The sequence below is a fragment of the Lagopus leucura genome, unplaced genomic scaffold (assembly GCF_019238085.1).
Source record: "Lagopus leucura isolate 7727_CA_CO unplaced genomic scaffold, USGS_WTPT01 Super-Scaffold_73, whole genome shotgun sequence".
NCBI classification, from domain to species: domain Eukaryota; kingdom Metazoa; phylum Chordata; class Aves; order Galliformes; family Phasianidae; genus Lagopus; species Lagopus leucura.
Window position 1 is genome coordinate 46,786,163 of NW_024962252.1, and position 13,482 is coordinate 46,799,644.

Here is a 13,482-nt window from a genome sequence, read left to right on the forward strand (position 1 = left end):
GTGTAGGTACAAGGTTCTTTTTCTTTATTGCATTGCAACAAGGTTTAATTTCCTTTACAGGGACTGTATCCTGAATCTCATGGTATAATTGATAACAAGATGTATGACCTCAAAAGAAATGCATACTTTACTCTTAAAAGTAAGGAGAAATTTAATCCGGAGTGGTACCAAGGACAGCCTGTAAGTATTAGTGCACTGCTGAGAGCATACTGCAGTGTATTTTCATATTATTTAATGTCACTTGGTTACACAGTGATGTTGAAAGAGTACAGAGGGTACTCTCAAGTCAGCCAAGAAGGGTTACTCAGCATGGTTAGGAATTGCCATAGTAGAGCCACAGGATTAGGAATGAAACAGTGTAATAGATTTTGGTGAACTTCAGTGGAATTTTCCCCAAGGAGAAAATAGCTTAAAATAACTAACAAAGATACCAGATTTTGTTCTGTTCTCAATGTCAAGTGTGTTTACAGTTAATTCATCTAAGGAAATTGACAGGCCAGTTAGCTTTGGTAATAAGCAGTAGTGAAAGTTTGTATTCCACCCAAATTACTATTGAGTCTAAAGATACAGTTCTAAATGAAAACCTTGTGGTTCTGTCATACTTATTGCAAATCTGCTGAGACTGCCATCAAAATGAAATGGTATGGGAAAGATTGGTTGAGTGCTAGCATGAAGAATAGGAAAGGAACAGATACAACCTTTTAGTAGTGGGAGGATTGATTTTTTGAGGAGGAAAGAATACAGTTAGACTTTGCAGACCATGGAGAAGAAAATGGTGCATGAGTCAGATGGAAAAAAAAACACTCAAAGAGAAAAAAAAAACCCTGTATATCATAGAATCTGTAGTAAAATTGAGAGAGTAGACCTAGCTGTTGTTCCTGTATTTCACAGTATGCATAATTGCTTGGAACATTCCTGCTCCTTCTTGCTTACTGCACCGTTCTTGAGACATTTCTGCTTTGTAGTATTCAGACATGGTTCTGCTGTTGTGTTCATGCTTCTAGCTGTGGGAGCTGATAGCTCCTGCTTCTGTCCTGGCTCCCCCTGGTGCATCAGCAAATGGGATACAGGTGTTTGCAATAAGGCATCAAATGGGACAGTTTATTGGAGCTGAAGATAACAGTGATATACAAAATTGACTGTCTTGTGTGCTCTGCTTATTTTTTAGTTTTTCATCTTTCTGGAATGTGCAGAGGTGGTGGGAGTGGTTTGCAGTTGAGTGAAATCCACTAATGACAACAGTTATTCTCCTGCAGATTTGGCTAACAGCTATGTACCAAGGTCTAAAAGCTGGTACATTCTTCTGGCCTGGATCAGATGTAGCAGTTGATGGGACTTTTCCAGATCTGTATAAAGAATACAATAGGTATGTAAAATCTCATGTCTTGGATTAATATTTTACTTTAACTGCTGCAATGGGAGTAATCCCAGAGAAAATATAGAAGTTTTCCTGCATTCCTTAACAGTTGTACGCAGTATGGAAGAAAAGTAAGCTCCAATTAATTCCTTTTCACTGTAGTGTAGATTATTTGTCTACCTGTTTTGTCATTCCTCCGCAAACATTTTACAGGAAAAGTAAGGAAAAACAGCTTTGAGAAAGTACTGGCTTTTTCATTTATTTTACTTTTCATTTATACAAGTCTTCTGTGTGTGTGTTTAGAAATACTCAATCTATATCTCTCATAACATGAATAGATCAGGCCCATGAAAACTAACACCTTACTGATAATTTTACCAAAGTAAAATTATTTTCATTGCAAATTTTCAAAATAGTTCACATTAAACCAATGATACTTTATTCTGTGATTGGTCTTCATTGCAATTAATCATTTTCTGCCTAATGAAAATGCTACATAAATCTAGTTGTCATCATTTATGTAGTAATCTCAACTCTCTTCCAAGAAACCAGGCTTCTCATTTCTGTCTTGTAGGATCATTCTGTCTTCCTACATCCTTACTGTAGCATGGAAATCCTAATTCTTGACTTAATATCAATACTTTTCTTTAGTGACTTGTATATGTTCAGTTAAACTTGTGATAGGTATCTGAATTATTAACTTTGTGAATGCCTTGTGCTATTGCAGGTCAACATGCTCATTGTTGGTCTATTTCAGAAATTGATATGATGATCTGCTTTGTGACATAGTATGGGAACTTGTACTCAAACTGTATAAATATAAAATCCAAACCTAAGACTTTTTTGAGACTTAATACAGAAATGAAAACCTTCGTGTGTCTTTGTAACTTTAAGTCAATTTTTCTGTTTGCGAAATAAACTCAAGCAATACTGAGAGCTGAATGCTAAGTGCACTGCAGTCAGTGGGGAGAACATTGACTAAGCAAGCTTTAGAGCAGGTCATTGGCTCTTGAAGAATCCCAGAAAATTAGCACAGATAAACTTGCATTCTCTTATATATCCATTAATACCATCCAATTGAATACAAAATTCTCTTCAGAAGAACACTAATTTTGTAAAATGTGGGACCAAAATTTTATACATCTTGGAAATATATGTAGTCGATCTTCTGTTGTTTTGATACAGCTCAATCCCCTTTGAAGAAAGAGTGGTAACTGTTCTTCGCTGGCTGCAGTTACCTGAAGATGAAAGGTAGGTATACAATTGCAAGTTTTGTTCCAGTGGTTTTACAATGAAATACTTTGTAAATATGATTTCTGTTTTAAATAGTCTTAAACATTACTCTGGCAATGTTAAAGTACTGTTAATGCAAGCCTGTTTTTACGAGTGAAACCTATTTTTACTGTTACATTTCTCTCTTTCCCTTTAATGTGTCCTGCCTCTGAGTGATAGAGTTGTTTCTGATATTTTGTATCCACTGTTGAAATATAATCTCTTCAAGCCGTCTCAATGTGTATGGAAAATATTACATTTTTGGTACTGTTTGATTTAGACCACACTTTTACACTCTGTATTTAGAAGAACCAGATTCCTCAGGCCATAAGTTTGGACCAGTAAGCAGTGGAGTAAGTAATTTCCTTGTTTAATTTAAAGTTTTGATATGATTATATAATAAAGCTTTTATAAATTGTGTTTGATTAACTAAAACCACAGTCAGCATTCTTATTACAAAAAAAAATTTGTAAATAGATGGTTTGTCCGTAATTAACACTGATGCATAACATGTAATAAGCAGCCTATTTAGAAGGTCTAGCTTTAATGTTTATATATTTTTTTTCAATAACTTTAATCACCAAAACGTGTTTGGATGTATTGTGTGTTGTTTTATCTGTCTGATACTAATTCTGAATGATGAATTTAGAAAAATAAAACAAACCAAAAAAACCCCCCAAAAAATCCAAACTCAACACAGCAACAGAAACACTACCTTGATTATGTACTTTCATCTTGTCAAAAACAGAGGTTTTAGTGGTGATGGTCCAATTTTGGTGGATAAACATTCGTGTTATGATTTTCTACCAGTCTCTGTACAAAGGTTAAAAGAATATTAATCTTACCTCCCTGAGGTTAGAATTAATACCTTCTTGGGAATGGTAATAAAAGGGAAGATATCACAGGCTGTAATATAGCTGTTGTATAAGTAAGAAGTCTTCAGGAATGATCAATGTTTCTGTTTCCAGGAGTGTTAAGTGGCTTTCTATTTTTACAAACTGAAGTGAAAAATGCAAAGGAAAAAGCTCTCAAAAATTCAAGAACTTTTTACTGAATGTTTATAAAGCTTGAGAATCTATCTAGATATCTAACCTCAGTAGTGACAATAGTAGAAAGCTCTTGATTTTTCAAGGGTAATTTCAAGGATAGTTGCCGCCAGGGCTGTTCCAAATGGGAATTTTGAGGCAGATTGCTCCGGGCTTCGCTTCGGTCCTATGGTATTCTGCCACCAGCACTTGTGTTCTGAGGCATTCCTTGTAGTTGTTGGTTGTGCCCCTGGTAAATTGACAAACATCCTCAATTTCATACTCTAAAACTGATCTCACAGGCTGTAATCTGATTTTTTTCCAAATGTTTTTAACTGAGAGAACACATAAAAACATGTAGCTTAGTCTTAGTACAGCGTGAGGGGCAGAAAAAATTGGAACCAAGAGCTGTAGGGATACAGCCAGTCTTCTGTAGATGGAGGTAGTTTTGAGTAGTGCAGATCCTAGGCAGTCTTCAGGCTCTTGTTCCATTTAGCATGATAGTTATACCTCTTGAGCCTGTTCTCAATAGACACAAAGAATATGCATATGAAGGATGCGATACTGAGAGAAGTGGAAATAGACAAGAAGCAAGTTTAATGAGGTATTGAGAATGCTTCGCTCTCTTGTCCTCGAATTTCTTCCTTTACTTTGCACCTTTATATGTTCCTCCTTTATGTGCTCCCTGTTGTGAGTTTGAAGGTTGCTGCATAGTTGGCTAGTTGCCCTATGTCCCTCACCTATGTCTGAACTGCATCTCACCTTAAATGGAGAGATTTTTATTTATGATTAGCACATACCTTTGAAGTTTAAATTTATTCCCTCTCTCTAGAAATGTGGAATTCATTGTTTTTTTTTAATTGTTGCTTACTTATTGGCTTGGTTTTTTTTTTTTTTTTTTTTTTTTTCCTTCAGTTAAAATGTTTAAGAAGATGACATGCCTATTTTTGTCCTCGCAGGTCATTTTGGCATTGCAGAGAGTAGATGCAATAGTTGGGATGCTGATGGATGGTCTCAAACAAATGAACTTGCACAAATGCCTGAACATTATTTTTATATCAGATCATGGTAAATTTGTTTTTATAAAATATGTCACAATTTTGAAAGGCTTTCATAAAGTAATATTCTGAATTTATTCTTGCGTGTTTCTGGTAATGTTAACATATAAAATATGCTTTATATTATGAAGATGGCATAAGAGACAATCAGTTTAGGTGGGAATTAGGCTATGAGTGTGAGGAAAAGAAGTGAAGAGCACAGGGAGGGCCACCTGGTAAGAGAAGTAAAAAAATGAATTGGAAAAAAACAGGTTTTGTTTTATTCTTTTAACTACACTATGCAATGGTCTATGAATTGCTGAAAAAGTAAAAATCAATGCCATGTATTCTTTTCAGTTATTAATTACCTTATCCATTATTAAAAAACAGTGAATAAGAAACTTGGATTTACTTCCGTAGTAGCTTTTCTATATTTCTTTAATTATTTCTATAATAAGAGCTAAAAAGTTGTATCTTTCACCATTCCATTTTTTCAACTGTGGCTGACAAATGAAAGTATGCTTTGATGCTGCTTAGGACCAACTTGCAGAACTCACTGTCACTGGGAATGATCTAAGCCAAATATATATGCAGGTTTAAAATACATCTAACAAATAAATAGAGAATGAACCTGTGAACCTCAATATAAGAGTTCAAATGCAGTATGCAACTTTATGACTTTTGGAAACTGCTAAGAAACAATGGGAGAAAGTTCAGTCCGTAGTTGATATGCTTACACATTATTTCTCCAAGCATCAGTTGAAACACAATTAGGTGGGATGTTGGACTAAGTGAATCACAGAATCATGGAATTATAGAATGGTTTAAGTTGGAAAAGATCTTAAAGCTCATCCAGTTCTAAATCCCACTGCTGTGGGCAAGGCTGTTGTCGACCAGCTCAGGCTGCCGAGGGCCCCATCCGTGCTGGCCTTGAACACCTCCAGGGATGGGGCACCCACAGCTTCTTTGGGCAGCCTGTGCCACTGCCTCACCACTCCCTGAGTAAAAACTTTCTTCCTTATATCTAATCTAAATTTCTCCTCTTCTAGTTTAAAGCCCCTTGTTCTGTCAGTAGTTGGTCTCATCATTACGACTGTTCTTAGACACATGTGATTTCTTTCCCTTTGAGAAAATTTGTCCAGTCAAATTTACTCAGTTGGAGTGACTTTCTGGGCTGAAGAAGTGGCTATATATGTGCATATATATATATGTATGTGTGATGTTTTACACTTTCTTATGTACAAGTGTATTGTGGTATCCTTGGATCACGTGTCTTGGTATTGCTGATTTAAGGAAAAAAAAAAAAAATGGCCTGAGATATTACATATGTGGTTTCTACAGCTTAAATTTTATGTCTTATATCTCTCATCAGTAAGAACACTCCATGTTGATATTCTCATTTTTAAATGAAATGTACTTCCTTGTGCAGGGATGGAAGCAGGGAGTTGCAGAAAAACAGCATATCTGAACAGCTATCTGGACAACATTCAAGATTTCATATTAGTGCCTGGTCCTGCAGCTCGCCTTCGACCTAATAATGTTCCAGATGAGTATTTCTCTTGTATGTAGTTGTTAAACTCATTTTTATTACTTGGTTATACACTTTAGTGCTTTCTGAATACAAACTTAAGATTCACATAATACACTGGTAAACCTGAGTGAAGCTCAGCTGGGGACAACCTGAGTAATAATGAAAGGAAAATACTGAGTGGTGCACACATGCTTTTAAAGAGCATTTTGCTTTGTAGGGCCAAAAGTGTGCGTAAATCCTACAAATTCCTTTTGCATGCGAACAACTACAAATGTTCTTGCTATATGAAAGACATTCCTTTGAATTAGATCTCAAGATAGCTTCCTAATCCTCCATCATATCTCACCTTATTTAGTGATTTACAAGTATAAACGTGTATAAACGTATAATATGCTTTATTTTTGACTTAAGGTAATATTTGTTGGGGTTTTTTTTTTGTATTTTACATATTATTTTATAATGAAAAAATGGGTTTTCTTCTAATGTCCTGACAACAGATCAGCAGAGTAAACTGTAAAAGAAGATAATCCCCTTCAGTAGAAATCAATGAATACTTACAAATTTTTAACTTTATTATGCAGTCACATTGCAGAGGAACACTTGATATCTGCAGGGTTTGACTGTTTTTAATGTAGAACATGAGTGTTTCCTTCATGTTTCATATCTCTTTCAGAGAAGACATGCTTTTTCCATTGTTTTCCAAGCTCATTAAAACTTGTATGCATTAACACCAGTAACTTTTATTTCTCTTTATGTCATTTCTTGGTGCTATTCTAAACAACTTTAAATGTTTCCTTGGAGAATGTGGGAGTCAACTGCACTTCCAGATTCTGTCTGGATAAACAAGTTCAGGAGGAAGAAAAGCAGAGCATCTTCTGTTATTGATACATGTACTGTCTTCCTGAAGTAACATAGCTGTGTTTGTAGCACTGCACGTATCTTTGCAGGAACTATTAATGGTTCCTTTATGAAGGGTCCTAATGGATCCTTCGCGATCCTTTATGTACTTCAGTCAAGCATTGAATATCAGACTAAGGGCAGAGTAACTGTGTGAAATGTTAATGTTCCTCTGTTACACAAAATGTCAAGCTAAATGATGTAATGTCCCCTTTTGGCTTCAATCTAAGAATCTGAATCTTGGCTAACTTTACTTGGCTTTTCTTGCTAAGGATATTTGCCAGACAAGACTGCAGTCCTTACTGTTTTATTTGTTTCTTTTTTTCCTTAGTTTTATTAGCAAGCAGAAAAATTCTAACTTAATTAGCACTGCACTTGGCTGCCTTTTTTGTGGGAGCATACTTCTTTGATTACTTTTCTGATGTAGCTAATATTGTTTAAAAATGTAAAGCTGTAAGTAAGCAAGGGAGGTGAACTAAAATTTCATAGAAGCAATAGTTTGACTGTTTTGCTACAGATAGCTTTTGTTCTGGAAAATTTTTGAAATTGAAGGTAATTAAATTACGTAAGGAAGATGCTTTCATTTTACATCTGATCTTTTTTAACTTAGGTGACTAATTCTTACATATGATTCTTCCAGTTAATTATGAAGGCATTGTCAGAAACCTCACAGTAAGTATTGTCTTATCTGCTGCTCTAGCTTTATTTCTACTAGGCATTTTGTAGCATCAACTATTTTCTAGGCTGCTAAAATGACATCAGGACTTTGAGTCAGTGACTTTCTACATTCTATAAAGTTAACAACATAAAAGTAATTCCATGTAGGAGAAGGCCAAAGTTTATTAGGGTATCATATGGCTGTATCTGGTTGTGTATTAACTAAGGTTTTGTTTTCATTTGTTTTCACTAACTCTTACCTAATGCTATAATCACGTTGCTCTTCAGAACTTGTGCTTCTGGACCACACTGGCTGAAGGCCACAATAATGTAAATCTTAACTCCATTTCCTGGATGAGCATAAGATTAGCTTGCTCACACCTATTTGATAAACAGCTTTTAGTTGGGTAGTGATATCTTTTTGTCAATTCCAGCTTGAACTTTGCTATTCCTGATTCTGTTCTCATGCCTGCACCATAACCTGTTGTTAGCTTCTCAGTTGCGCTGACACTGCTGTCAGTGAGAGCTAAGCTGTTTGTATAGGTGAATTCAAAGTTCTACTGTTTCAGTCATGTTGTTCTTAACAATGAATGGATCCTAAGCTGTCAGAATAAAATGACTGTCCTGATTTGAGTATCTGTGACTCTAATATTACAGAAATATAGAATTATTTTACTGGATACGCTCCTACTGCTTGAAAGTATCATAATGTCTCAGTGTACAGTTTGGTTCTGTACAATTGTAGGCTGTAAGTAAAAAAATAACAAGAGTAAATGATATTAATAATCCCATATAAATATTCTTTTAATAACTGTTGATTGCAAAACCAGTTCGTATTTGCTATATATTTATTAATATTTATGTGTCCTGTTACTCCAAACATGATGTAGTCCCATTGTTCTTAGAAGAAACTATTGCAGACCCTTTGTGAGAGAAGTGCTAAGAACTCTGCATGAAATTGTGATTGAATGTGCATTTTATATTTTAATTTTAAATATTTCAGTGCATAGAACCAAATCAGCCTTTCAAACCTTATATGAAACAGTTTCTACCCAAGCGTTTCCATTATGCCAATAATGACCGGATTGAACCACTGCACTTTTATTTAAATTCCCAGTGGCAACTAGCTAGGTAAGTTACAGTTTTATGTACTTGATTATACAGCAAAGATATCATTGTTTTCTCGTAGTCTTTGACTTCCAGGTGTATAGAGTTAAATGATAGCTATTGGAGCCTGGAATTCTTGTTTGTCTAAGCAAAGAGATGTTGCAAAGAGAAGCCAAGCTTTTTCAGGTGAGTTTGTGCTCACCTGAGGAGGCTCAATTCTAATCTCACAGCTATGGATACTCTCCGGACTGAGTATGCTGGTAGTGCAAATGCTAAATCACATATGTTAGAAACTAAGGTCCCCCCTGTCTCATGAACATCTTGCCATGCTTTAGGAATTTCCAAAGTGAGTCCTGGTAAGCATGTGTATAACTGCTGTTGTTGAAGCAGTCATGTGAATGAGCCATGCTGAACTTACTGAACATACTGTTATCAGTGATTACATTACATATTCTGACCACTGAACTTAACAGTTCCCATAATAATGACATCTGCTGTAACGACGCAGTTTTAAACACCTCTGTGATACTGAAAGTCCATGTATTCACTAAGTCCTGTTATGTAACAATGAAATGTGTACAAGTCTTGCAAATGAGGTTTGAGTTTCTGAAAATAAACACCTTTCAATAATGTATGTGGAACAAACATATGTTTGAGACTTGTTTTTACTAGACTACAAGATGCCCAGCTGAATCCTCTGAAGTACATAACTATTTATTTTGTGTATTATCAAGTTCTTTTACTCAAATGCCAGTAAAGTGATGATTTCTTAGCCTGAGAACAAATATTTTCTTGACGTGTCATATGATTTTTGATTTTGAGTGACTCTAAGACAGACCTTTATGAATTCCAGAGGAGTAATATTTGTGGAGGATTCAAAAGGCATTTTTTCTAGACCTTGAAGACTTTCTGTTCCCTGTGGAAAACCTCTAAAATCTTTAAATAGGAAGTAAACAGTGCATCACTGAATGCTTTTTAGGCTGATGAAGTTTGTAAAGTGTGAGTTATGTAAATTGTGAATTTTTAATAGGAAACCGCTTGAGATTAAAAGTTGCACAGGTGGATTCCATGGCTCAGATAATCGTTTCCCAAGTATGCAGGTAAGGTTTGAAAACTTATATTGGCTTTTATTTTCAGCATCTTCTGATTATGAATGTTGTGGTTGCTGAGGCTTGAGATTTATTTATTGTTGAGATCTGGCGCTATTCAGTCCATGCCACAGAGATTCAACTTCTGCTGATGAGAATATAAATATGTGCCCTTTTTTTGTTGTTGTTGTAACATTAAAAACAGGAAAAGAGAACTTATCTTTTCAAATTTTCAAATATAGGAATCATAAAATACAAGAGAATTCAAATTGGAAGGGATCTCAGGAGGTCTCAGTCCTATCTACAACTCAAAGCAGAGTCAGCTGTGAGATGAGACAAGATTACTCAGGATTTCGTGCAATTGAATCTTGAAAACTCTCGAGTACAGTGACTGCACAACCTCTTAGGCAGCTCCACTGCCTTACTGCTCTTTTGTCCTTATGGTATAAATGGGTTACCAATACTCAGACTGAAACTTTCTTGTTTCAAGTTATGCCTATTGTCCCTCTGCATCCCACCATGTAGCACTGAGGAACATGACCCTTAACAGCATCCTTTAGCCAGTCAAGTCTGGTCTCTACTCACCTACAGATTTTGGTAGCAACCACTGTGGAGTGACAGCCTGTCTAATGCTTACATCTCAGAAAAAGAACAAGAAAAGAAAAAAGCCTGTTTTTTTCCACATAGCTATGAAATCTGAGACAATTGAACTGTTTGCAAAGAGCACTGAGATGTGTTGAATGCAAAGCATGCATCCTTGTTTAATATCTGTGCAGCACAAATGGATGCAAGCTTTACTTAAAAAAAAGCTGAATATCTGAAGGTAAGTTTAAAAACAATCTTATCATAAGTTGAGTGTAAGCATTTGCTGCCCTCACCCCCTTGTTTTTCCTGCTGCAGCAAACCCTGCTCTATGCTAGTGTTAACTTTGTGTTGCTGCAGAGTTAAGTAGGTCAGGGAACTGAATCAAATGAAAAAGAGCCAGGAAGAAAAAATATTAAGTGTTTTGAGCTGGCTGAGTTCCTGGATTGGGTTCACTGTTTGGCTACACAATTGCTTGTGCCAGCCCAATTCAGGAAGTGGTGCAAGAAGAAGTGATAAAAGTCTTGGATCTTGCAATTGCTTCATCCATTTAAAACGTTACTACCAACAGAAGTTTTTACAGCCTTAAATTAAAAGCTCCCAATTTGTTTACAAGGCATGCAAAGTGATGGTTATTTTGGCTCAACTTTTCCATTAAGTCATTTAAGTCATTTGAGAGAATGATGTTCTTCAAAAGCAGAGGGAAGCAAAGAACTTCATAAATGGCTGAAGGCGTCTTTTAAAGGCAGCAGTGAGACAGAACTGGGTTTCCTAATACTTATTGACTACTTCTTAAAATTATTCCTACATCTTTTCAAATATCTGGCTATGTGTATTTTACTGGAAAAATATTTACTTTTTTAAGAAAAGCTTGCTTTTAACTTGACCTGTGCTGTGTTGCTAAGGATAAGTTCCTAGAAAAAAAAAAATCGGGATGTGAAAATATTTTCAGTTTCTGCCTGTCTTTAAGAGACATCACCCTTTTTTTCTGTGAACCCTAGGCTATCTTTATTGGTTTTGGACCAGGATTCAAATTTCAGACTCAAGTTGATCCATTTGAAAACATTGAAGTATATAATTTAATGTGTGGTAAGTACAGTTGATGGGGGTCTTCTTTGTTAAAAACAAAATCTTTTGGGTGTCATAAGTCTTTTGATAATAAACTTTTAAATGTTCTTAGAAAGTTATCTTTAAGACTTTCTGCCAATTTTCACTAGTACCTGAGAAAGGCTCAGCTTCTAAAGGACTAATTGCTATTGAGGCTGTGCTGTTCAGGCCGCCTGTATCTGTGTTTTCCACCAGTCACTGTGAGTGTTCCTCTGACCTGCTCCAAAGCTGACATTTTGACTCACTACTATTAAAACTACCTACACTACCTTCCTCCTGCCAAAAACACACCCTGCCTTTCTTTCTCCTGTTTAACCAGAGGCTTACTTCAATAATGAAACCTTATTCTGGCAGAGCAGAAATAATTACTGTAGTATGAGAATGGAGGTATGGGTTCAGCTGCCAGGCAACTCATTTCTAGGAAGTCAGAGTCATGCTCCGCTGCCCCATCCAGTTTTTCATACACTTGAACAATCCTTGTACGTTCTACTACGTGTATTCTTATTTGTTATTTTCCTTTATCATATTTTCAATCTTTTATTGCCTTGATTTAGATAGGTTTTCAATTTAGTTAACTGAAATTGAAATTGATTGATACAGTACACTTTCTTGATTCATATAATAAGCCTTCTCCCAAATTCGTTGATGCCTGTCATTCAATTTATGTACTGGGGGTTTGGATGTTTCCCCATCCATTCTCATTCTCTAGTGTCACAGCTGTTTTTTCATCTTTCAATGAATGGTAACTATCTCAATTAGCCTACAGTCCCATGACTTCAGAGTCTCACTCTAAAGCTAGTCATCTCTTTAGCTGCAGAACTGCTGTGGTTAGGTTCCCCATTTCTCTATGATTTTTCACTGCATCAGAGAAGGGGGGGTTCATTTCAGAATATCAGACACCTTGCTGCCCTCCTTTTTTTCACCCTTTCAAATACAATGTTACTGTTACTTTCTGCGTCCCTCCTTTGTCCTCTCTTTCATGATTTCTCCAGAAATCCATTGCTGTTTTTTTCTGCCGAGTTCACTTATTCCCCTGGAGGTCTTCACCTGTTTCCATTATCTCCTGCCTCCTTCTCTCTCTTACCAGGATCCATGCTTGCTCTAACACCTGCTTCTGTGAGAGACAATTTGTTACCAAAGGGTTTGATCCAGAAAGCACTTAACGGGAGCACTGCACATGCTTGAGATCAGTGACAATGATCAGGTATACCATATTTAAGCCATGTGTTTAAATTCTTTGCTGGAATAGGAAACAGGCTACTGTCAGAAAGTATGCATCTCACACCCTTGTGTGCTTTGATGTCTTTTCATGTTGTAGTTGATTTCTTTGAACCTTGTTCTAATGCTCTCCCATTCCCTTCCGTATATGCTGTGTGGCAGTCTTTACTGACATCTCATAGAAGCAAGTTCAGTGGCAGATCAGATTTCTTATATTCACTCATGGATGTCCAGATTTCTTCCATCCTGTATAGAAGGAATTAGAAGCCAGCACCTTTACTTTTAGATAGAAAATGATGAAATGAGGCAACTTACTAAAACTTTTCCTTGCCCAGGGCCTTAGGTACCTTCTGGACTGCAGAAAGGCATGTTCTTTCAGTCTGGTCCCTGAGATTTTTCTTGAAATACTCTGACTGCACCTTCTTCCAAGGGCAGCCAAAGAGAAATACTGTTTGCATTTGTGCAGCATGTCAGCACTTGAAGCATAAACATCAGATACGTACAACTGATTGTCTCGTCTGAATGAAGGAATTTCACCTCATGTTTTCTGAAGAGTTCAAACTGCTAGATTTCACAGAATTGCAGTACAGCTTGGGTTGCAAGG

General features: G+C 36.2%; 1 protein-coding gene across 1 annotated transcript in view; it reads left to right on the forward strand.

Annotated features, from left to right (window-relative positions):
* ENPP1 (ectonucleotide pyrophosphatase/phosphodiesterase 1) overlaps positions 1-13,482 on the forward strand; it is a 52,564-nt gene that overhangs the window by 27,593 nt on the left and 11,489 nt on the right. The window contains exons 8-17 of the mRNA XM_042879117.1: positions 61-180; positions 1,257-1,366; positions 2,543-2,608; positions 2,910-2,982; positions 4,614-4,722; positions 6,121-6,252; positions 7,760-7,791; positions 8,780-8,907; positions 9,914-9,983; positions 11,555-11,642. Coding sequence (XP_042735051.1) covers positions 61-180; positions 1,257-1,366; positions 2,543-2,608; positions 2,910-2,982; positions 4,614-4,722; positions 6,121-6,252; positions 7,760-7,791; positions 8,780-8,907; positions 9,914-9,983; positions 11,555-11,642 — 928 coding nt within the window. The remainder of the gene's footprint in view (positions 1-60; positions 181-1,256; positions 1,367-2,542; positions 2,609-2,909; positions 2,983-4,613; positions 4,723-6,120; positions 6,253-7,759; positions 7,792-8,779; positions 8,908-9,913; positions 9,984-11,554; positions 11,643-13,482) is intronic.